The sequence below is a fragment of the Pinus tabuliformis genome, chromosome 8 (assembly GCF_031772625.1).
Source record: "Pinus tabuliformis cultivar Carrire ecotype Pingquan chromosome 8, CPIR1, whole genome shotgun sequence".
Taxonomy (NCBI): Eukaryota; Viridiplantae; Streptophyta; class Pinopsida; order Pinales; family Pinaceae; genus Pinus; species Pinus tabuliformis.
The window spans coordinates 574074853-574100655 of NC_142294.1; the positions used below are offsets into that span (position 1 = coordinate 574074853).

A 25803-nucleotide genomic window follows, 5' to 3' on the forward strand; every position below is an offset into this window, starting at 1 on the left:
AGAGAAATATGGAGTGGACTATTTGTTCAAGGTCTTATCTAGTTTTAATATTTGGATATGAATTGAGGATTGAACTTGGAGCTATTGGATTTGAACACACACACACACACACGTTAATGTTGTATTTCCAAAAATGATCGTGCAAAATAGATACATCAACCCATCCATCAACATAAACATGTCATTGAGTAGGCGGTCTCAATCTGCCCATCGAGAAATCACATGTTTTTCACCACCTACCAATAGAGTTGTTTGTCCAAAATTCTAACAGTTTCAAAAATCTTAACATCATTAAAGTATCTCCTACAATACTGTAAAACAAAAAAATGATAACTAACATGTTGAAAATCAAGATTCATAGGAGGTAACGAGTGCCGTGTCTTTGGCACTAGATCCCAGAGGAGTTGGAAAAGCAGGATCACAATGAAGGTGGCACTCAATTTGGGCCAACCACACATCCATTCTTTCTAAACAAACCCTCTAGTTCCTTTGGACTCTTTTGACATCTTCTAGTCTGACGAAGATGTTATATCTTTCTTCTTGCTTATCCTTCTGTAACCTGCCTAGCAGGGTCTTCATTTTTAAGTACAAAAATAAGACATTAAAATATTGTTTCCTTCTACACCTGGTGTGGCCATGGTTAGGAATATAAATAAAGATATTCTCTAGGATTTTAGAGTCCAAAAAAACTTGCCTCTCTCTAGCTACAATGGATTCCAGCTAGCAGATTTCATTCCTAATAACATATATAAAAAATACTCATCCTTTGAAAAAAAAAATCATCACATAAACACTATAACATGAAAGAATACCCAACATATTGAAGTTGACCTTTTTACTCTTTAAAAACCAATAAAATGAAAATAAAATTTGTCATTTCATAATGTGATTATGTTACACCAATATTATTGTAACACCAAAATTGTGGGAAACCATATACCTACTTTAAATTAATCCTTAGTAGAGACAACAATAATGTATCGATATAGATGATATCTATTTTGATACATCGATCAAAGAAAATTTAAGCTAAATCATTATTGAGCCCCACCGGAAAAAAAAGAGAGAAAAAAGACCATAATTTATTTAGGGTCAAATTTAAATAAGTCAACAATAATCCTGCTTTTTGGCGAGCAATAATAAAATAAGATAAATTATTTATCTAGGCGTGCAAACGGACCATATTTTCTTCCTAAAGTGTGAGTTTATATTCATACAGCCAGTCGTTCATTCTTCCCCTGTAATTAGTATCGAACAAGTTATTAGAATTTTCAGAGTAAAGGCCAGAGGCAAGGCATCGGATATTTGGGGGCATGGCTAGCGATGGAGATATTCAAGCCATTCTCAGTCCGTTTCACCACCGAGCCAATGAAGCCGAGGTAGGTATTCGTCAGTTCTCCTTTTCTGGGGTTCGAAACTTGTGCTTTCTGTCCTGTAATCTTTCCATACTATACAAGAAAACAAAAAGCAATCGACTCTATTACAGTTTGCCATAATACGCGAAAAGTTTTAGAAGGAATTAAACATTTATTCATTTGTTTATTCAGTTCGCTAACAGCTCTGTAAGATCGTTGATCACAAAAGAAAAACCCCGATACCTCTTATGATGGAAAAAAATATTTCAAACTTTTAAATGGAGTGGAATTATAATCTTTATGTTGGAATGAAATCTCAACCTAGCATCATTTTATTATAGTAAGATAGTTGTAACATCACATTAGAGTAATTATAATTGGAAGCATGGGAACTCACATCAACATGATAGTAAAATGCAGATGGAACATAAACATAAACAGTAGAAGACAAACGAAGACAAGAGGACACAAGATGTGGCACCAGCCAGAGACAAACCCCAATGTGGGGAAACCCTTGATCAATTCTTCTTATAGTCTTCAATAGTTAAGCAGAGAGAGATAGTACAATTTACAAATCTGATTATTTATAATAGCAGCAAAAGATCCCTAACCAGAAAAGTCAACGCTGCTCAACAAGGCAGATTTGACCTTCAACAATTTGGTCAATTTCAGTTAACTTCGGCCTCCAAACAACAAGATGAATCAGACCTCAAAACAGTCAAATTCAACACAATCAAATTCTGGTCAAACAATCAACCTGCGGTCAGCCTTAACCACAACCAACGTTGGTTAAACAATCAACGGATTGCGTTGATTTTTGTGCCCAGAAATGTGCCCGGCCCAAACAGAAATTCCTCACACAAAACTGCAGTCAAAGATGGTCAATGCATGGTCAAGGTAGCCCAAAACAACCTTCTGCAAATTCGGTCAAACCTGGTCAACACTGAAACATAAAATTTCCCTTCCTTTCCTTCGCACGTGTGGAGAGAGAGACTGCCCAGAAATCTGTACCCAATCAATGATGAGAGAGAGAGATGTGTGAAGATGAGTGTGTCCAAATGAGGATGAGGCATCATGTATTTATAACAAACGTTGAGGATGAATAGACGTGACTGTTGGGCTTTTGAGCCTACATGAGTTTGCTAGCCGACCTTGACAATTTGTCCATAATCAAAATAAATTCATAACTTCATTTGTACATGTCAGAATCATATGATCTCTAAATCAATCCTACACCTCTCAGTGAGAGGAATCCAAGAAAAATATCAGCTGTTATAAATAAGATGACCCATGTGGAGTTTGGCCCTAGTTGCCATTTTTAACACTCCCTCTCAACTAGGGAGAACTCCACCTGCTAATCCATCTGCCAATCTGTACTATCTTTGCCATCAATGCACTACGCTGCATTGCACTTCTCTGCTCTGTTGAACTATGAAGAAGAAGAAGTGATCGAGAATGTATCATACCATTCTCTACCGATACGAAGTCAGTCCCAATCAAAAGAGAGTGTCTCATACCACTCTTACTGACCCGAAGTCAGTTCCCATTGATCTCATATCAATATTGGTCATCCTAGCATAGGGAGTACGGTAATACATGATACGTCCATCGGTAGTACTGTGGTCCCTATCCTCATTTCCCTACTCATTGGCTAGATGAGAGGTACTTCCCAAGAGTCCCAGATTGCATGGGTAGGAATCTAGGATGACTCGGCAGGAGAAGGATGAACCACTCATCTTGCCTACATGTCGCCAAGGGGTATTGTAGGGGAAGGCTGAACCTCTCACCCTGTACACAACAAACCACTAGGGGAAGGTTGAATTACTCACCCTATGGTTGCTCACTGCTCCAAGAAGTATCCCAAGCCCCCCGGAGCTCCTAAAGGTCAATGCCCATCTCATACAGGACCCTCATAAAAGGGTCTCTCAACGACTCCAAGTTGTTCTCGGAAGGCCAAGAATTTGACCTTCCCTAGGGGCTTTGTTAGAATATCGGCGACCTGCTCATCAGTTCCAATGTGATGGAGCCTTATTGCTCCTCGTTGTACCATATCGCGGATAAAGTGGTATTTGATATCTATATGCTTGGAGCGATCATGAAACATTGGATTCTTCGATAATCGGATCCCACTCTGGTTGTCATAGAGGATCACAATGATATCCAACACATGTCTAAACAACTCACTGAAGAGCTTCCTCAACTAGACACAGGAGGCCATACTAGCAGCTATGTATTCGGCCTCGACAGTGCTCAAGGCAACCGATTTCTGCTTCCTTCTCATCCAAGATATCAAAGCAGAACCCAAAGAAAAACAACATCCAGAAGTGCTCTTGCGATCCACCACATTGGTAGCCCAATCAACATTAGAATAACCATGCAACCTCACATTTCCGACAGTGTATCTTAGTCCATGAGTGATTGTGCCTCGAAGATATCTTAGAAGATTCTTGGCAGCAATCCAATGTATATGATGAGGCTCAACCATGTATTGGCTTAATGTGTTAACTGCAAAACATATGTCCGGATGAGAGTTTACCAAGAACATCAGTGCTCCTATGAGTTGACGATACTTAGAAGCATTTCCTAATTCAGGTCCCGCAACACTACCACATAACTTCTTAAAGTTAAGTTCCATCGGAGTAGTCACAGGTTTGCAGTCCACCATCCCAAATCTTTCCAATATCTTCACAACATATTTTCCTTGAGAGGAAAATTTCACTTGGCTTTTGCCAGACCTCCAACCCTAGGAAATAGTGCTTCGGTCTTAGGTCCTTCATCTCAAATTCAGAAGCCAACTCCCTTTTACGTTTGTGAATGAGAGGGTCTGCACCTGTCAGAAAGAGGTCGTCCACATAAAGTACCAGAATGAGAGGTTTATCATTTTCAACCTTAAAGTAAAGGTTTGGATCGACTTCACTTCTAGTGAATCCTAGCTTCATTAGATAACTATCGATCCTCTCATACCAAGCCCGGGGTGCTTGCTTTAACCCATAGAGAGCTTTCTTCAACCTGCATACATGAGATTCCCGATCATGAACCTCAAACCCCTCGGGTTGTTCCACATAGACTTCCTCTTTGATTGAACCATGCAAGAAGGCGGTCTTGACATCCATCTGATGTAGGTTCCATCCTTGCGAGGCAGCAAGGGCTATGATTGAGCGGATGGTGGTGTATCAGGAAATAGGTGCAAATATCTCATCGTAATCTACACCTTCCTTTTGAGAGAAGCCTTGAGCAACAAAGTGAGCCTTGAACTTTTCTGCACTTCCATCAGCTCCATGCTTGATTTTGTAGAGCCACTTAGAGGTGTCAACCAATTTGTCCTGGGGTTTAGGAACCACATCCCAGACATCATTCTTCATAATTGACTCGTATTCTTCATTCATAACATCCTTCCATACTTGTTGCTTCACAGCTTCTTCGAATGATGAAGGCTCATTTTGAATGATAGTGCTCATGGCAGTCAAATATCCTTGAAACCTGTTTGGCTTCTTGTTTTCACGGAAAGTCCCCCTTGGTGCAATGTGTCTCTTGGCATCTTCTAGGGTCTCCCTAAGCCATGAGGGTCTCCTCTTGGAGGAGGAAGGCTCATGAAGAGGAGGATCAATAGGATCCCTAGGTTCATCAACATCAGGCATCGTTTCGTCCACTTTTTCACCTTGATTTCCGATGTCAGCTTCTTTGACCTTCTTTTGGATAGGAAGGTTGTTGATCTTCCTGAGGGCCATATATTCGTTGAAGGCGACATCATGACTTATCTCAACTTCTTTTTGACCAACAACATAAATTCTATATCCCTTAGAATTTTCACTCTAGCCCACAAAGATTCCTTTATTCCCAGATGCACCCAATTTTCTTCCTTTCTCTTTCGGCACATGAAAATATATGGGGCTTCCAAAAATTCTAAAATGAGAGACATTTGGTTTCTTACTAGTGAACATTTCTTTGGGAGCCTTGGAGTTCGATGCTTGATGAGGACATTGGTTTTGAACATACACGACGGTATTTGCAGCTTCAACCCATAGAAACTTCGGAAGGCCTTGATCTTGAAGCATGGCACGAACAACTTCTACAATAGAGGATTCTTCCTTTCAGCCACACCATTCTGCTTGGGAGTGTATGGCATTGTAGTTTCCCTCTTAATGCCAACTTCTCTGCAATAATCTTGGAATTCATTGGATTCGTACTTAGTTCCATTATCAGTCCTCAATATCTTGATTTTCTTCTCGAATTGGTTTTCGATCAAGGCTTTGAAGTGTTGGAACCAGGTGAACACTTCATCCTTCTTCTTCAAGAAGTAGATCTAGGTCTTGCGAGAATAATCATCCACAAATGTGAGATAATATAAGAATCCTCCCAAGGAGTTTACGGGCATCATACCAGATATGTCGGAGTGGATCAATTGCAATATGTCTGTGGTCTTGCTATTACTTGAGGGGAATGGCCCCCTTGTAAGTTGTCCTTTGGCACATCCCGGACACACACCTTCATGCTCTACTTTGAACTCGGGCATATGTGTCACCATTTGTCTCACATTGGGTAGGCCCTTATAATGAAGATGGGCGAACCTCCGATGCCATAGTTCAGATTGTTGAGATGTGTCGCAAGACATGGCTCCCAATGGACTTCCTCCAACTTGATATAAAGTGTCAACCCTGAACCCAAGAGTCAAAGCATCTTTAAAATTTATTTTCCAAACACGTACCTTTCCATCGATAAAAGCCACCTTGAATCCTTTATCTTCCATTGCCGAAATGGACACCAGGTTCTTCTTGAGGCCGGGTACATATAGTATTTCTTGCAAATGAATAGTGTTACCTTGATTCAATTGAAGGGTAACATTCCCTACTCCCTTCACAACATAGGTGGCATCGTCTCCAAAGATGATATCCAAGTTTGTCTTCTTTTCTATTAGATTAGAGAGGGCTTCCTTGTATCTAGTGAAGTGCCTTGAGGCACCACTATCAATTAGCCAATTTCCCAAAGTGTCCGGAGGAGAGGCAGTGGAGAGGGCCGATATAAGATAGTACTCTTTTTGCTTATTATTAACAACATTGGATTCTTCATATCTGGAGCTCCTTGATTTCTTGGAGGGTCGACCATTTCCTTGACGTCCCGCATTCCTTTTTCCCTTGTCATTGGAACTGCCATTCCTTTGATCGTTGTTGTTGAAGTTGCCCCTGGAGTTGTTATGGTGGTCATCATCTCGAGGTGTATCCCTTCTATTAGGACACTCCTTGCATAGTGGCCAAACTTATTTCAAACAAAGCATCTTCCTTTCTTCCATTTTTGAATCCCGGTCTTCCTTGACTTTGCTGCTTTGAACCTGCATTGTTCTCCCTCTTGGCATGAGCGGCGAATGCAGTGGGGTTGCTTCTATTAGAAGGCATTTCTTGCTCCACCATTTTTTTTTAAGCTTGACTACTGAGACTTGTCCGAGGGGATTGAACTTCTGATCACTTGGATACACAAGGGCTTGCAAAATGTTTTTTTCCAATTGTGCTACCACCCACGGACAATGTAATTAAGAATGGAATGTTGGGCACATCTCTTGTTTTGTCATTTGTTCCCCTTTGTATCAGAGTTGTGATTGGGCTCATCTGCAAGCTCGATGACTGAACAATGTTTGGGATCTATTTCAAGAAAGGATGTGCAATGTTTTTTTGGGGGGCGACTAAAGTGTTTGCAACAATGAATAAGCTTTGCCCCATTCCACATCTCCTTTTTATTTATTATTTATTTTACTATTTTTTTTAATAAAATTTCCGGGATAATATGCTTTTACTTATTTTAGCACAAAACCATAGACTACCTCTTCTAAAGTTGTTTCAACTCATCACTAGATAAGAATGTCTCCATGCTTGCCAATGGCAAGCGTATAACTTCTGCTTGAAACTTTGAAATATCTGCTAAATTGATGGGCATGATAACGCTTCACTGCATTGGTTATCAACATGCTAGAGGGGAGTTCTTGATATAATAACATCAGCTTTGATAACATGTTGAACGAGTCGGAGTGCCCTGTATCACCATTGAATGAGTTTGAATGTCCTGTATTATCAATATAAATTTAGAATCATGAAAATAAATGTATAGAACAATCAACCAGCCTATTGCAAAATTGCTATGTAGAAGCAAATAATTCAAATTGGAGAATATATATAGAGAAATATGGAGTGGACTATTTGTTCAAGGTCTTATCTAGTTTTAATATTTGGATATGAATTGAGGATTGAACTTGGAGCTATTGGATTTGAACACACACACACACACACACACGCACACACACAAGTTAAAGTTGTATTTCCAAAAATGATCATGCAAAATAGATACATCAACCCATCCATCAACATAAACGTGTCACTGAGTAGGTGGTCTCAAGTTGCCCATCGAGAAACCAAATATCTTTGACCACCTACCAATAGAGTTGTTTGTCCAAAATTCTAGCAGTTTCAACAATCTTAACATGATTAAAGTTTCTCCTACAATAGTGTAAACAAAAAACTGATAACTAACATGTTGAAAATCAAGATTAAGAGGGGGTGACAAGTGTGGGGCGACACTGGATCCTAGAGGTGTTGGAAAAGTAGGATCACAATGAAGGTGACACTCAAATTGGGCCAACCACACATCCATTCTTTCTAAACAAACCCTCTAGTTCCTTTGGACTCTTTTGACATGTTCTAGGGTGACGAAGATGTTATATCTTTCTTCTTGGTTATCCTTCAGTACCCTGCCTAGCAGGGTCTTCATCTTTCAGTACAAAAATAAGGCATGAAATTATTGTTTCCTTCTACCCTTGGTGTGGCCATGGTTGGGAATCCAAGTGGAGATATCATCTAAGATTTCAGAATCCAAAAAAACTTGCCTCTCTCTAACTACACTGGATTCCATCTAGTGAATTTCATTCCTAGGAACAGATAAAAAAATACTCATTCTTAAAATGAAATGAAAAAAATCATCACATAAACACTCTATCATGAAACAATACGCAACATATTGAAGTTGATCTTTTTACTCTTTAAAAACCAACAAAATAAAAATAAATTTTGTCATTTCATAAATATATGCCAAGAAGTTAAGTAAATGTGATTATGTTACACCATTTATGAAAATATTATTGTAACACCAAAATTGTACCTACTTTTAATTAACCCTTAGTAGAGACAACAATAATGTATCGATATAAGTGATATCTATTATGATACATCTATCAAAGAAAATTTAAGCTAAACCATTATTGAGCCCCACTGGAAAAGAAAGGGGAAAAAGAGAGAAAAAAGACCATAATTTATTTAGGTTCAAAATTTAAATAAAGCTCAGTCAACAATAATCCTGCTTTTTGGCGAGGAATAATAAAATAGGATAAATTATTTATCTAGGTGTGCAAGCAGACCATATTTTCTTACTAAAGTGTGACTTTATATTCATCTAGCCAGCCATTGATTCTTCCCCTCTAATTAGTATCGAACGAGTCATAAGAATTTTCAGAGTAAAGGGCAGAGGCAAGGCATCGGATATTTGGGGGCATGGCAAATGATGGAGATATTCAAGCCATTCTCAGGGCTTTTCACCACCGAGCCAATGAAGCCGAGGTAGGTATTCGTCAGTTCTCCTTTTCTTACTTCTGAGTGAATGGAATGTTTCTCTGGGGTTTGAACTTATGCTTTCTGTCCTGTAATCTTTCCCAAAAATACCATAGTATACAAGAAAACAAAAAGCAATCGTCTTTGTTACAGTTTGCCATAATACGTGAAAAGTTTTAGAAGGAATTAAACATTTATTCATTTGTTTATTCAGTTCGCTAACAGCTCTGTAAGATTGTTGATCACAAAAGAAAAACCCCGACACCTCTTATGATGGAATTTTTTTTTGCAAACTTTGAAATGGAGTGGAATTATAACCTTTATGTTGGAACAAAATCTCAACCTAGCAACATTTTATTATAGTAAGCTAGCTGTAACATCACATTAGAGTAATTATAATTGTCAGTGAAAGACACACTAAGCATGTCATGGGAACTCACAGATGAGATGTTAGTACTTGGGAGTTTGCTATTACATTGACCCATGGACTTCATGGTACTCTTAAATATCCATGGTGAGTTTTGAAATAGCCAGCATAAAAAAGAATGTGCTTAAATGCTCAATACAACCACCCAGACCTAGCATTTAATACAACCCATACCTAAACTGCCCTGGAACCTTTTGGTTTTGGTAAAGAATGTGCTTAAATGCTCAATACAACTACCCAGACCTAGCATTTAATACAACCCATACCTAAACTGCCCTGGAACCTTGTGGTTTTGGTTGAACTCTTTCTTTTGTCAAGTTACATAATTTTGTAAATTGTGTTGTTTTATATTTAATCTCTGCAGCCCCTTTTCGTGTGAAAGTGGCTTGTTTCAATTACATCTGTAGTCTGTGGGATGACTGTGTTGCTTTAGATTGAGCCTTGCTAAACTGTGATGGGGATTTTCTTTCCTTTGGCACTGGGAATGACATGGATTTTTTTAGGCCTAGTGGAATTTTCAGGGATTCTATATTTTATTTCACATGGTTACTGCCAAAGCCCAGCAAATGTGTATACACATATATATAGTTCTGGAGTCATTGAAATTAGTTTGGGTGGTTGGAAGGGATGATTGTTATCCTCTCCACCTAGCTTTAATTCTGGCAAGTGACATGTTGAGCTCTTAAATGAGTATACCATTATAATGGCTTCAAGCCTCATTGTTGATTGACCTTGTGCCTTGAAGATTCTAGGGTTTACCCTTGGTACCATTCCTGAAATGAGGGGAAGTACTTGGGTGTTTTCCTTGGGCATGTAACGTGGGGTGTGTAAAATTGCTTCAAGAAACATGTTTTGAGTCTACACTGCATAACTTGGACATTGCTTCAAGAAACATGTCCCGAAGTCAGAGTATGTGCTGCATAACATGGACATCCTTCGGCTTAGGTGCCACGTCAGAGGATAATGTTTTTTGACACACATACACACACATATATAGTTATGGAGTCAATTGGGTTTAGTTTGAGTGGTTGGGAGGAATGATTGTTATCATCCCCACCTAGCTTTAATTCCCGCAAGTGACATGTTGAGCTCTTAAATGAGTATATGATTATAATGGCTTCAAGCCTTCTTGTTGATTGGCCTTGTGCGTTGTAGATTCTAGGGTTTACCCTAGGTAGCATCCTTGATATGAGGGGAAGTACATCGGAATTTTCCCTGGCAATGTAACCTGGTGTGTGTGTGTGTGTATTTATGGAAATTGCTTCAAGAAACATGTACTGAAGTTGTAGTCTGCACTGCATAACATGGATGTCCTTCAGCTTAGGTGCCAGGTCAGAGGATAATCTTTTCTGCCAAAATTGCCCATGGCTTACAGCCACCCTTATCCCTTTTCTGCCATTGCATTCAAGATGGCAATCACAGTGAGATTGGAACCCTGGTGGATGGCTTAATGCTCCATTGACCTACCCAGTGAACCAAAATCCCTTCGGCTAATGTTAGAGCACTCTATCATTCAAATATCTGTATAATAAGAACTAATTTGCATGACCTTTGCATAAAAACTGGTAGATGGACAAAAAGCTATGGTCCATGGGATGAACGCGTGAAATCAGAATGAAGTATAAGATTAGGAGCACTCACTCCTAAAGAGTCAAGACCTCTTCTTGTGAGAGTAGCAGAAGCTCCCTGAAAGAGAGTATTCACCAATGTCCAGTTCTTCACCAAAATCAGGACTTTCAGACCAGTCAGGAGATACGGTGTGTACAACTTTACATATCCTATTGTAATAAACAAAAACAACCAAATTAAGATTCTACCCTGCTATTACACAGTCTGAGCATAGAAGCTGATACAAACAAAACAGAGACACTACGAAGCATAAACATATGAACAAATTCCAGATGAGCCATAGGAGAGCTGGCCTTTGATTCTGGCTTCTCCTCCTCCACTATTGTGCATTTTTGGTCCCTGAAGCTTCCCACACAGATGCTCTTCAGCATGCTGAGAGATTTTTCTTTGAACTTGGTGAGCATACAGCTGTTCTTCTCCTCCCTCTCCTTGAATTGTTCCACAGAACCTATCGGAACTTAGTAAGTTTGTTTTCTGGACTTTGGCTTCTGTTTCTTGCTTGAAGAGCCTAGCTCCTGAACAGTGGACTGAAGTGCCTGCTGTGCCACAGAGTTGGCAAACCATTCATGGTTGTTGAAAGGATAGGGCTGGTGTTGCCTATCCTTGTTCCTTGGATGCCCCCGTGGTCTCTTCACTTGATCAGGCGTGCTGAATTTACAAACCCATGCTCTTTCAAACCACTCAGAGGGGAAGATGCACAACTTCTACCAGCAAGCAACATAGAGAACTATGTGAGATTGTTGAATTTTCATTCATGGTAAGCAGACCTACATTCCTACAAATTCTAGGTAACAGAAAATTACTAATCTATCAAAATAGCTGGAAGGAATGCTAGATCTACAAACACAAATAAATGAAAATTACTTCAGCACCAATCACATCTCTGTTTATTTACTCAGAAAACACAAGTTACAATAGTTCAAAACATAATTGTCAAACTCACTGAATTCTCTAAGACAACTGAATGAATAACACTCACCTACTCTACCTTATTTTATGGACGAAGAAGGAAAAAGTTTTACAAAATAGAATTCCTAAGAACCCTAAAGTTAGCACAGAAAAGTGTGTCTTCCATGCATGAGCAAATTTCTTGGCATAATATTACCCGTATTGATCCTGGAAATGCCCCCAACACATGAACCTTAGTTAAATCTGGAAGAGTCCCAAAGGCTGGTGTCTTTTCCTATTTCTGGAACAATTAAAATAAGTACAATCATCTAATTAAAGGAAAGGCTAAATCTGAAACAATATAACGATAACAAACCACCAAAACCAGAAATAACTAAGGTTGATGTATGCATGTTGTGGGCATGCACATGCCCACTATTACTGTTTACATAACTGCAGTGCTTCTTCTCTTCAACACTGGTGCGCCTCAATTGTAAAGTCCTCTTCTAATTAAATTGCCCAAGGGAGGACGAAGTAGCCTATCTAACCCCATAGGCTATAGTAATTTGTAAAGGGGGAACCCCATTATTAATTTATTTGATGTTATCAGGTTAGCATTAGATAATTTGGGGTAAATGGAGGAAAACTTGCAATAAAAGCCAAATTTGGAGCAAATGGAGGGAAACTTGTTATCCCTTCAAATTACAATTAGGAGGGAAGACCTCAAAGGGAACCTATAAAAAGGAGAGAGGAGATTCATTTTAAGTTTTAATTATCATGGATTGTGGTTCTTTCTGAATTGTGAGCTGAGGCTCTTGGAGGGTTTATGACCCCTTTTCTCTGGTTGGTTTCAATGCTGAAAGATTGCATCTTAGCCAATCCATCTTTCAAATTACTCTGTTTAGCATAATTTCTGAGGCATTATTCATTGATTTTATGGCAACAAGGGTTTCTGAGGGAATAATTTTGTGGCAGCAAGGTTCTGTGGCATTATCTGTGCAGCGAAGGACTATTCTGGGATGGCGTAGGCCTGTTCAAGGCTTTTCTGGGATAGTGAGGACGACAGAGTGAAGTCTGGGCAGTGAAGGACTATTCTAGGATAGCATAGGCTTGTTCAAGGCTTTTATGGGGCAGTGAGGGACAACAAAGTGAAGTCTGCGCAGTGAAGGACTATTCTGGGATGGCGTAGGTCTGTTTAAGGCTTTTATGGGGCAGTGAGGGATAACAAAATGAAGTCTGCGCAGTGAAGGCCTGTTTAAGGCTTTTGTGGGACAATGAAGGACAGTGAAGTCTGGACAACAGGGAGCTGTTAGGGTAGCTAAGGCAGAGAAAGGTAGTCTGGGAGCAACAAAGTTCCATTTTGGTAGCAGCGAAGGCTCAGGGCAACACAGGTAGCAGTGAGGGCTTGAGGCATCTCTGGGCATGTTGCGTAGGCTGTTTGGGCACTTCTGGGCAGCAACGAGGCCTATTAGGGCATCTCCAGACAACAGTGAGGCCTGCTAGGGCATTGCTGGGGCAACAAAGGCCATTGATAAGATGTTTTTTGAGGCGGCAAGGAAACTAATGATCTTGTAAGTTGGTTATTTATGTGTTGAATCAGCCGAATGAATAGTGTCATTGATAGGATTAACTGATGTTGTAATAGTGATGGTGCATTCAATAAAAGATTACCACTGTTTATAAATATTGATGAGTACTGCACAACAAGGTCTGTTGGTGTAACAACACTAGGAGTAAGATTGTGAACTCGTAGTCTGCTATGTACTAGCTGGTGTTGTTGATAAAATCAACTACTTGTCTACAGTTTTATGCATTCAACATCGTCTCTGTTTGAAATTAGAATAAATACTGTGATACTGGTACAATTTTGTCATGTGCTCTTTCCAATCCTAAGGCTATTTTTCCAAGGGGAATATTACAGTGGTATTAGAGCTGTGCATCCTGCTAGCTTGTGAGCGTATGAACTCTTGATGCTTCCGGAAGACAGGGAAAACGTTACAGTCAGGAAGAAGGGTACCCACAACTCAGTCATGACAGACAGGGAAGAGTAGCCACCAAAATCTAATCTTTTTGACATCTTGGGGGAGCTAGCAAGGGTGCAGCAACAACTAGCCCAAGGGCAGCAACAAATGGCCCAATTTTTTGCATAGGTTATGGTAAATCTAAACAATGCAGGTTGTTGCTGCCTAAATCCACACATGGGATTATCGTGGAGAAAGTCTCTATCTCCACTTGGTGTGGCCTTGGGGGCAAGTTGCAAGTTGGGGCTATTACTCAATTCCCAACTCCACTGTCTAGGCTAACTCCTAGCAAAGCCAAGGGGGATAGTCCCTAAAGGATAAAACTAAGGCTTGTTTAGTGATATGCTAAACAAGTTCTCGGGGTTAAGATGAGTTAAACCAATTTACAATTCACCATTAGCAAGATAAATCATCATATGTGCTTCAAAATAAATGTATTCACAAGTACATAATTATCACATGAGCTTTAAGCCTTCATCGTAAGAAATAACTTCGTGAGTGTTGGAGAATGTAACTAGTTTTGGTCTTCATAATTTGTACCATTATGTATTTTATGTATAAAGCAAAAGAAAAGAAGAAAATAAAAATAAAAAATATTACTATTTTTCTAGATAAAAATGTTCTTCATGCTTCTAGGTTTTTGAGTCAAAGTCCTATTTTGGAACTATTGTCAACCCCTCTAGATGCCAAATCGGCCCTGCCCCAAAAGATATGCCTGTTCACACACCCTTGGACAAGTATAAATAGAAGGAAGTTAGAGCTCATTTGGACACACACTTCACATGATTTCTTCTGAAATATCACAGGAAGGGACAATGAAGAAGAGGAGGGCTAAAGTCTGGTTTGAGGAAGATTCTCTCTTGATATCTGTCTTGTGGAAGTTCTGCCTAGTTGAAGACTTGTTTTTGATCTCTTGCTAATGAATCTGCTGAAAGGAAGGAAGGTCTGTCTTGGCATCTAGAGATGGGAATTTTTGTGGTTATGGGTCTTGGATATCTCATTTGATTTGATTCTATAAGAAGAGAATTTCTGGGTTTTTCCTTTGGAGGGGTTTTGGCCTGGCTTGGAGCCTATATCTTGTATTCTATTGACTTCTTCGATCTTCTTGTTTTATGGTAATTGCTTGATGAAGGAAGAAAACATAATAATAAAATTGCGAACAATCTCACAAGTAATTATCATTTAATGGAAATTTGATAATAAGATAAAAACCTCCCAATTTCCAACATGGGATCAGAGCTAAGGTCTGGAAATGAGGCTGAAAATCATGTTGATGACATTGAAGTATTAAACATCCTGTATTCGATGGCTTTTTGAAAAATTGGGTCTTTGATTCTAAGGTCCGCATTGTCCTCACAATGGTTTGTTCATATGGTTAAAGGCTTGCTTTTTTGCCTTGACTAGCACCGCTTTACGACTTATATAATTTCTGTGTCACTCTGACTCACGCAAGGGTCTTGTATATCAAATCTACAACATTCAGAGCAATTTGGTAGTTGGTCTTGTAAATGATCTTGTTGAAACAAGAATCCCTACGTTTGTACCTGCATCATAAGTAGCAACTTTGGAAAGTTTTGTAAGATTTTATTGACAAAAATATTATGAACCTCACATGGATGGTGACATCAGTTTACAGCAAAATGTCATATCAGGAGAAACATACCTAGATTTGATTCGAAGGAATTGAGAAGAAGATAGAGACCAAGGAACAATATAAATAGCTAATATGATGAGGTTATCTTGGGTGCCAACAAAAATGGCTGTCATATTTGTTCTGATGAGTGGTGACTGCATATTGTTCAGAATTTAAATTCTTTGAAGCAATTCACTTTCCAATTAAAACATTTCACAACTTCTCCGAGTCCAGATTTGAAGAGCATTAAAATGGTGGCAGTTAAATATCGACAAATGGCAGTCAAGAGATAAGAGATGGAGATTCCTTGTCACATGTTAAACAATTAGTTGAGCACCTCTAGGCTAGCAGTGAACAGATTGGGAGTTCCATCGTATAAAGGGTTTCTACCTGTCCACTATCACCGACAAAGCTTCAAGTTGTTGAATGAATTTGTTATTCTATTTTTATTGATCAAACCAAATGCCAAGAAAACAAACACCAAGCTAGGCTAAGTGTCAATAAGCAGCATTAAGAAATCACCTACTTACAGGGATTCAGAGGACAACTAGAACCATGTGGCAGGGCACTTGTCAAAATAGGGAAAGATCATTTCCAGATTTTTAGTTATCAGTTAAGCCATCGGAAGTAGGTTGAAGACAAGTGGTTGAGCATTTCAAGGATACTTGGCTACATTTCAAGCAATCAATCACTATTCTATTTTTGAAAGCATTTGCTCTATCAATTCCAGATTTTATGCAATAAATTCGTTCCAGATTTTATGAACATCTTAGATCAGATTTTGAAGCTTTCCAAGGACACAGATGGCAGAGATGAAATCCCAGATCTCAAGGAAGCAATTATCCTCAACTTCAGATTTAAAGGAGGCAGGTACAGTGGCATTTGCTTTAGTTGAGGGTTGAAATCAGGGTCTAGAAGCCAACACAACATGTGAATAGGTCAAGCTCATGAGGTGTTCTCTTTTGAAGGGACAGATTGCAGATGAGTCATCTAGATTGTAGAATTGATATTATTGATCTGTTGTATTTATTTAAAAAAAATATTTTTTAATATTTAGGAAAAAGGCCTCGTAATTTGCCTTTATATGGAAGTTTTTGTAATATTGAAGGGGTGGGGGTTCGGTTCGAAGTAAAGACCCGGTGGTTTTGATTGTATCAAAGCAGTTTTAGATGGAAATGTGAGAGTATTTGATTGTAGGAAATCGAAGCATCAATGTTGAACTGCTTTAGGATTAATCTTTGATGCCCTATTGTAGTGGACTGTCATCTCCCTTTAACTATGAGCTACCATGATAATTTAAGTTTCTAAGAAAGTGTTATCTACCCTGCCTTTAGAAGCCATAGCCAGGTAACAGAAGATCCATCAAATTTCTTGTTAATATTCAAACTATCATGACTTCATGCCCAATGGATGTTTCACTCTGCCTTACCACATTTGAAACCCTTCCTTACAAAAGAGCTAGCCATTGTACTATAACCAGTTATTGAGGAGACACTGGGTGACTGAGTTATAAGAGAGAGCCCACTTTGGGTTGGAAGGGCTAGCTTCCGATCCCCAACACTGGTTCAATGTTACCTCAGGATTTGCTTTTACACAGTCGGGTAAAATTCCGAGTGATAACATTTTGGCGTCATTGCCGGGGAGGCAAAGCTTCAAATAAATTACCCCGGAGAACGACAATGTTTCAAATTTGAGTTTTGGTTGTGAACAAAAATCAGACACATGAAAGAAGCTGTACATCATTCACCTGACGACTCCATTGTCAAACAATCCAGAGTACAGAACATTTGTGGTGACTCCACTGTCCGAATAATTCAAATCTTAAAGTACGGATCCAGTTGCCTCATTAATCAAAATGACAGGGTATGTGGCAGACCCTAGTTCTATTGAAGATTTTAAAGAATATTGGGACGTGTTTGATGATGATCAAGTGGACGAAGCTTTCTCAAGTGTTTTATCTATTTATTTAGATTGATGCAATTCTTCCAAAGAAAATATTTGTTTTTTAAAAGAAAATGTTGAGAAACTTGGAAAAGAACTTAAGATCTTAAAGATTCAAATGCAGTCCCAAGATTCCCAATATCAGAATCAGTCTTTTGAATTTTTTTTGCAGAAGAAGCAGAAAAAGGTAGTACTGCCCTCAATTATCAAGGATGAGGAATGTTTTGATTTTAATCATGAGTTGGACAACTAAGATTTGAAACAATGATTTGATATAGAGAGCACATATGAACAGTCCAACCAGGATAATCTAGTCACAGGATACATTGAGGATCAATAAACAAATCATGTCTTTTATGATCCTGTAGCTGTCTATATGGAAGGTTTTTTCAGCTTTAGTTTACAACCGTGTTTTCACTGTGAGTATTATGAGTTACCATTACCATTACATTGTATAGTTCTGGTTTTGTTGAAGTACAATCAAGGAGTCACATTATTTGGTCAACTACTTGATTGGCTGCATTAGCATTTTTGTAATTTCCCTTGGTTCTTCTTATTTCAACTTTCTTTTTCCTTCAAAACTTCTTTTATAGACCTTAATCTCTATTTATAAGCGAAGTTTTTTTCCTTTTGGCTTTTCATATAAAAATATCTAATTACCCTTTTTAAAAAAACACCTTTTAAAGTTAAATAATATTTTTTTCCTTTTATTATAATTTGTTTTTGCTTTTTTTATACTTTACAGTAACCTTTTTCTCCCTTTGAAATATATTTCTGACCTTTAAAAAAAAAAAAAAAAATGTGAAGAGACCTGACTATGAAAACTAGTCATAATGGGAATTCAGCAAATATTGAATGGACTTTATCAGTGTGGGAGAGTTCTTCGATGTCACTAATTTTTATGGATTAGTGTTAATTTTAGATATGTTCTATGCTAGAGCAATTTATTTCAATTTTTCACGGTCAGCTCAATATCTTTTCCAGATTAGCAATCACATCAGCATTAAAGTAAACTCTAGATAGAACATAAATATAAATTGCAGAAGACAAGCCAAGACAAGAGGACAGAAGATGTGGCGCTAGCCAGGGACAAACCCCAATGTGGGGAAACCCTTGATCACTTTTTCTTATATGTCTTCAATTGTTCAGCACAGAGAGAGAGAGAGAGAGAGAGAGAGAGAGAGAGTACATTTACAACAGAAGTCAACACTTAGACTTTCTAGATAAGAGAATAGATCATCTCTACATGAGATCAGTTGAAGACATGCTGCTTCAACTGATTCTTCAAGGTGACTCCTTCAGTTATCATTGTGCTGCATCTCGTCATCATGCTGCACCTCACTGTGCTACACCATGCTGCAGTCGTCATCATCACATTGTTGGACCTCATGCTGCCAATGCTGTCCCACTGTTAGTGATATTGCCATTTCATGGTTGCCATACTGCTGTCCCATTTGCTTGCTCCATCAAGCTTCATTGCTGTCCCAAGGCTGCACCATACAGCACCATATGCCTTCATCATGCTGCCACCTATCACATCATTATGCTACTGTACATACTGTGCACAGATCTGCCCCAAGCCTATCCACGTCGTCTCTTGTTTGAGGTGATAAGGCGTGTTGTCTATCACAGTATAGCTGTTATCTACAGCTCACTTCAAAACCCCTTGATTGCAGTCCAAACTATCTTGATTTCGGCTTGGTCTTAACAACCCTACACACAGCTCCTTGATCCTTGAGAGAGCCCTGTTCAAGACCTGTTTGCACCCTCAAACAGCCCTCAAACTAATCCGCACTTCCATAGCAACTTGTCCTCTGAACTAAGCTCTCCATGATGTCCTGAAGTGACATTACCTTGCTGTCTCTTCTTGCTGCGGCTAGGGCAACCAGTCATCATCTTTGGACTGTGTTTGGCTATGTATAGACTGCGGCTAAGTCTCCTTGTTGCTGCGTCTAAGGGCTGTCCTAAGCCCTTCCAAAAACAGTGTTAAGGTCTTACCTTGCCGCATATAGATGATCCTCTAAACAAGTCCCTTCTTTCTGCGGCTAAGTAGCCTTTGTAGACTGCTGTTAGGGCATTCTTTTAGACAACGAGTTAGGGCAGGCTAGGGCTGCATATAGGAGTAGGTTAGGGCAGGTTTCTCCTCTCTTGGACTGCGGCTTAAACCACCCTCTTTAGGACTGCGGCTAGGGCAGTATTGAACCTCCCATTAGGACTGAGTATAGGGCAGCATTAGCCCTTCCTTGACAACTGATTAGGGCATGCTTGGACAGCAACTTGAGCTCCTAGATTGGACTGCGGCTAGGGCATTTTATCTCCATTAAGACAGCGTATAGAACCCTTCTTGAATACGTAGAGGTGTCTCCTCCTAGGATTGCTTAGCCGCTGGTTTAGGGCCTCTACTTTAGGGCAGCGTAATCCCTTAGGATCTCTCCTCCCACTAAAACCCAAAGACAAGTAGAGAGGAAGAGATCCCAAGTGTGTGTCCAAATGACTTTCAAGGCACCTCTATTTATACTAAAATGTTGAGCACATGTGGGGTTTATTTGGTTGCTGGCCGACCTTGATGAATTGTCCCATAACACAAATCAATCCTTGAATACTTATCGGAATCGGATGATCTTTAGATCAATCCTACACCTTTCGATGAGAGGGATCCAAGAAAAATATCCACTGCGATTAATAAGATGACCCACATGGAGTTTGGCCCTAGTTGCCAATTTTAACACTCCCTCTCAACTAGGGAGAACTCCATTCATTGATCCATATGTCCGACTGTACTATCTCTGCCATCAGTGCCCTGCACTGCTCTGCTGAACCATGAAGAAAAAGAATTGATCGAGAATGTCTCATACCATTCTCTACTGACCCGAAGTAAGTTCCATTGATGCCCGATCAATATCACAAGAGAATGTCTCAAACCACTCATACTGATCCCAGATCAGTTTCATTGATCCTAGATCAATGGAGGTCATCTTAGCATAGGGAGTACGGTAGATACAACGATGCGTCCATCGATAGTACTACTATGGTCCCTAACCCCATTTCCCTACTCATTGATCATATGAGAGGTACTTCCCATGAGTCCTAAACTGCATGGGTAGGATGCCTTGACAGGAGAACTAATCATTCTGTCCCACAGTCGCCATGGGGTATCACAAGGGAAGGTTGAACCTTTCACCTTGTACATAATGCACCACCAGGGGAGGGTGAGTCACCCTGTGGTCGTATGTCGCTCCAGTAAGTACCCCAAGCCCCCTAGAGCTCTTAGAGCTCAATGCATGCAACATGCAGGACCCTTATAAGAAGGTCTCTCAACGACCCCAAGTCGTTCGGGAAAGTCACAGATTTGACCTTTCCTCGGGGCTTTGACAAAATGTTAGCGACTTGTACATCAGTCTCAATGTGATGGAGCCTCCTCACTCATCGACATACATATCCCAGATAAGGTAGTATTTGATGTCTATCTGCTGGAGCAATCATTGAATACGAGATTCCTCAACAATCGAATCCCCCCTGGTTGTCTCAAAGGATCATGGTGGTATTCATCATGTGTACAAACAACTCACTGAAGAGCTTCCACAACCAGGAAGCTTCATACGAGATCACACTCATGGCTATGTATTCGGTCTCGGTGGTGCTTATAGCAACAGACTTCTGCTTCCTGCTCATCCATGATATTGAAGCAGAACCCAAAAAAAACCAGCACTGAGAAATGCTCTAATGATCCTCCACACTACTTGCCTAGTCAACATTTGAAGTGCTCTAATGGCCGAAGGTCTGATGGTAAAATGGAGAAACTTCAAGCTCTGTGTAGCAAAACACTTCAATCACGAGAGCAACAAAGTTGATGAAAATTGATGGCCAAGGGCTGGATCAGACTGGCTCTGTGCAGTGGTTGAGTGGCCAGAAGATCGAACAGTTCTGATACCAATGTAACAAACATGATTCGTTTACCTTCTGATACCAAATGTTATGAACAAAATTCATATACGCAACAGAATAGTCAGAAGATCTGAAATATATAAATATCCATGACAGAACAATAATATATTTATATACAAATGTACAAAAGATATGAGATGATGATGAGAATGTTACAAATGGGAACCTGCTTATATACCTAGGCAGGGTGCCCTTTCATGAATGGTCATGTACTTAGGGACATGTCTCTTCATTAACTATTATTATGATTATTATTATTATCTATATTATTTTAATATAAATTATATTCATAGCAATTGACCTTTTAATTATAGCCAAGGCTAAATCTAGAACAGTCTAATAACAAGAAAAATGCTAACACTGGAAATGCCTAAGGCTGGGGTTGGCATGTGTGCACCCACTATCACTGTCTACATACCTGCAGTGCTGCACCTCCTGAACACTAATGTGCCCTCAGCCAGGATGCCTCTCTCTGCTTTTCACAGGAACTGGCATGCCACTTTTGCATAACCTGCTACTGATGAATTTGCTGCATAACCTGCTGCTGCAGAATTTGCTTCCTTTCTGATGAAGGAGAACATGCCTGCTGCAACAAGTAAAACTAACAAGATCAAATGATTACCATAAGGACATGCAATGCATTGAAGAAATGATGATGATGTCTGGGATATTGGACTCTCCTAGCCATAATGATACACATATTGAGACTCCTCTCATCTGGACTACTGAGTTGGAGGGGGAGCCATAATAATAGCAATAATAAAGTTCCACCTACCCACATTTGTTAGACTTGATGGGATTCTCAAATGTTCAAATCGAAAAGCAGCTAGAGCTCTGCTTAATCCAATTGCTTTTGCTCACCATGTCACATGATGGAATGCGAATTGTCATTTATATGGTCAATAAACTCCAAGTTAGAGGGCTTATGTCACTCACAATGCCAGAAAATAAAACTTTGGTTGGTTGCTTGATTTTCTAATCAAAACTTAGGGAAACAACCATGAAGAAACCATTTTGATCTCTGAAAAAGTACTTACCCCACCAAACCCAAATTTCCTCTAGTTGCATCATTGAAGTTGAATTTAATACAATCCAACTGGTAGTCGTCTTCATCCCTGCTTGCAGATGTTAATGCCTAATGGCTTTCCATTAACAGGAACATATTTGAGATATTAGAGATGACTAATTTTTGCCTTTTAAAAGCCGATACATCAAATCTTTAAAACATCGGATGGATGCTTATTAGACAAACAGACTATCAAATTGCAATCTCTCATTGCCACCCTTCATAATGATACACATACTGAGACTCCTCTTAGAGTTGGAGGGGGAGCCACAATAATAGCAATAATAAAGTTCCACCTACCCACATTTGTTAGACTTGATGGGATTCTCAAATGTTCAAATCGAAAGGCAGCTAGAGCTCTGCTTAATCCAATTGCTTTTGCTCACCATGTCACATGATGGAATGCGAATTGTCATTTATATGGTCAATAAACTCCAAGTTAGAGGGCTTATGTCACTCACAATGCCAGAAAATAAAACTTTGGTTGGTTGCTTGATTTTCTAATCAAAACTTAGGGAAACAACCATGAAGAAACCATTTTGATCTCTGAAAAAGTACTTACCCCACCAAACCCAAATTTCCTCTAGTTGCATCATTGAAGTTGAATTTAATACAATCCAACTGGTAGTCGTCTTCATCCCTGCTTGCAGATGTTAATGCCTAATGGCTTTCCATTAACAGGAACATATTTGAGATATTAGAGATGACTAATTTTTGCCTTTTAAAAGCCGATACATCAAATCTTTAAAACATCGGATGGATGCTTATTAGACAAACAGACTATCAAATTGCAATCTCTCATTGCCACCCTTCATAATGATACACATACTGAGACTCCTCTTAGAGTTGGAGGGGGAGCCACAATAATAGCAATAATAAAGTTCCACCTACCCACATTTGTTAGACTTGATGGGATTCTCAAATGTTCAAATCGAAAGGCAGCTAGAGCTCTGCTTAATCCAATTGCTTTTGCTCACCATGTCACATGATGGAATGCGAATTGTCATTTATATGGTCAATAAACTCCTCCAAGTCAGAGGGCTTATGTAACTCTCAATGCCAGAAAATAAAACTTTGGTTGGTTGCTTGATTTTCTAATCAAAACTTGGGGAAACAGCCATGAAGAAACCATTTTGATCTCTGAAAAAGTACTTACCCCACCAAACCCAAATCTCTTCTAGATGCGTCATTGAAGTTGAACTTAATACAATCCAACTGGTAGTCGTCTTCATCCCTGCTTGTAGATGTTAATGCCTAATGGATTTCCATTAACAGGAACATATTTGAGATATTAGAGATGACTAATTTTGCCATTTAAAAGCCGATAAATCAAATCTTTAAAACATCGGATGGATGTTTATTAGACAAACAGACTATCAAATTGCAATTGTCAGGGAATGCTTTTCTGAACAAGCTGATAAGATGGCTATGATGGACAGCTTATCTCAGGAAAGAGAATAATCCTGGATTGTAAGATTTTCTTTTCTAAGTGGCAATGTTTATTGATGCAGGAACGCCTGGCAAAATTAGAAGCTGCATTAGCAAGGAACAAAGGTACAATCTAAAAAAGATTCAAATCATTCTTGATATGTCCAGCTTTTTGGCATACAAAGTTTTCTGAAAACTTAAACTCCATATGCAGGAAGCTCTGGAGTAAGACAAGAGGAGTTGTTGACATGTTTAACAGAACTCCGGGCTAAAATGGAGAAAGCAAGATTGGAGCAAATTTCTGAGAGAGAAAAGGTATATACTTGAACGTTATTCTGTGCGTTTGCTTGTAGCAAATAAATGGCAACCTGTAATGCTTGTTAATTTGACAGATTCGAAAAGAACAAGAGAAACTGGCCACAGAAAATGCCAAGCTACAATATCGAATCAGTCATCTTGTTCGCTCTCTCAAAGAAGCTGATGAAAAGCTGAGATTGACATCCAGTTAGGTGAGTCAGTATGTTCTAGAAGGTACCCTACCACAGGATATTGAGTTTTGACTAAATTCCTTCTCATGGACATTGTATAACTGACATGCAAATGATTCTATTGTCACGTGAAAACTCTTTAATAGGCTAACTACAGCATGGTCGTCTCAAATGCCTGCTTATTAATAGTTAATTACAAACCTTTTGTTGGTTATGTTTAGCACAATTTCTTAGTAGGTTGTTTGACATTTTTGTGCGGTAATTTGGTGGGTTTTCATTATGCTGTATCTTACATATAGAGAAAATTAGCTAGGAATTATTGCAAAATGATTTGATATTTATTCTTGTTTGAGTACAGAAGTATCTCCCTGCTGATGGGTATGTCACAATTCTAATCATGTCTTTCACGACATAATTTGGAGTCACTGTTATGCAGTGTTTTATCACTGAATGTATGATCCTTATTTCATTCAAGTAATGTGTGTGGATTACTTCTCTAACCCCGAGTTGAGTTGATGTAGCCCACACTGAAGCGATTAACCATCGAGTGTACTCGGGAAAAAAAGATTCTGTAGTATCTTCAAATTTAGTTGCTCTTTCCGAATTTTTCATTGCTCTCGCTTCTTTAAGGTGGATGCTTAAATATATGATGTTTGTGTCCTGCTATAAAACGTGCCAGTGCCTGAAATACAATTACCTTGTTGAAGAGTAAATGGTTTTATTTTTTAGGCTTTGCAGAATTTTATTTTGTCAAGAATCTGTTACTTTGTCTTATTTTGGTTCTTTACACGATTTTGTGATTTGCATATACATGTGGATATGGGGTGCAACGATTTCATAACAAGTCGTCGTTTCATTTTGTAATTCGTTTGTGAGCACAAAGGCCCCAAAACAACTTTGACCTACAAATACAAGTAAAAAATTGGCAACATGATCAGCCGGAAGGTACTTTACTATATACTCCAACAAAGTGGGGAGCAAACAAGGGCCACCATTTTAAAGAATTTTTTGTGGTCAAAATTGGGAAGTTTTAATGGGGGATGGTTCAAGGGATGGAACAACTTTCACAGATGTTAAATTTCTTCAACTTTTATGATGGCGACATAGAGTTGAAGTGTATGTGTAGTGGGAGGATGTTGGATGGAATGTGAAGTTGATAAAGTAAAGTTCAACTTAATTGTGAAACATCTTCGACATTCTTGAGATAAATGAAATTTTTGTTTGATATATTAAGTTCATATTAGATGTAAAATTACCAGCTTAATTGTGAAACATCTTTTGACAATTGTAGAGATAAATGATTTTTTTTGTTTGATATATTAATTCATATTGAATTGACAAAAGTAATAATGAATAACTAGATATTATCTTACTTTTACTTTAAAACAAGTTACAC

At 38.9% G+C, this 25803-nt stretch overlaps 1 protein-coding gene across 2 annotated transcripts; it reads left to right on the forward strand.

Annotated features, from left to right (window-relative positions):
• The first annotated feature begins 1182 nt into the window (after positions 1–1182).
• On the forward strand, positions 1183–24633 carry LOC149236784 (threonine-tRNA ligase 2). 2 transcript variants are annotated; one of them, XM_089372503.1, is made up of 5 exons: positions 1249–1379; positions 8795–8950; positions 24003–24045; positions 24134–24234; positions 24312–24633. In XM_089372503.1, exons 2-5 carry the CDS (start codon positions 8885–8887, stop codon positions 24426–24428), a joined length of 327 nt encoding a protein of 108 aa, XP_089228629.1. In that variant the 5' UTR covers positions 1249–1379; positions 8795–8884; the 3' UTR covers positions 24429–24633. The 2 variants fall into 2 exon arrangements, with proteins under 2 accessions (XP_089228630.1, XP_089228629.1); XM_089372504.1 differs by lacking the exon at positions 8795–8950 and having other exon boundaries at positions 1183–1379.
• The last annotated feature ends 1170 nt before the right edge of the window (positions 24634–25803 follow it).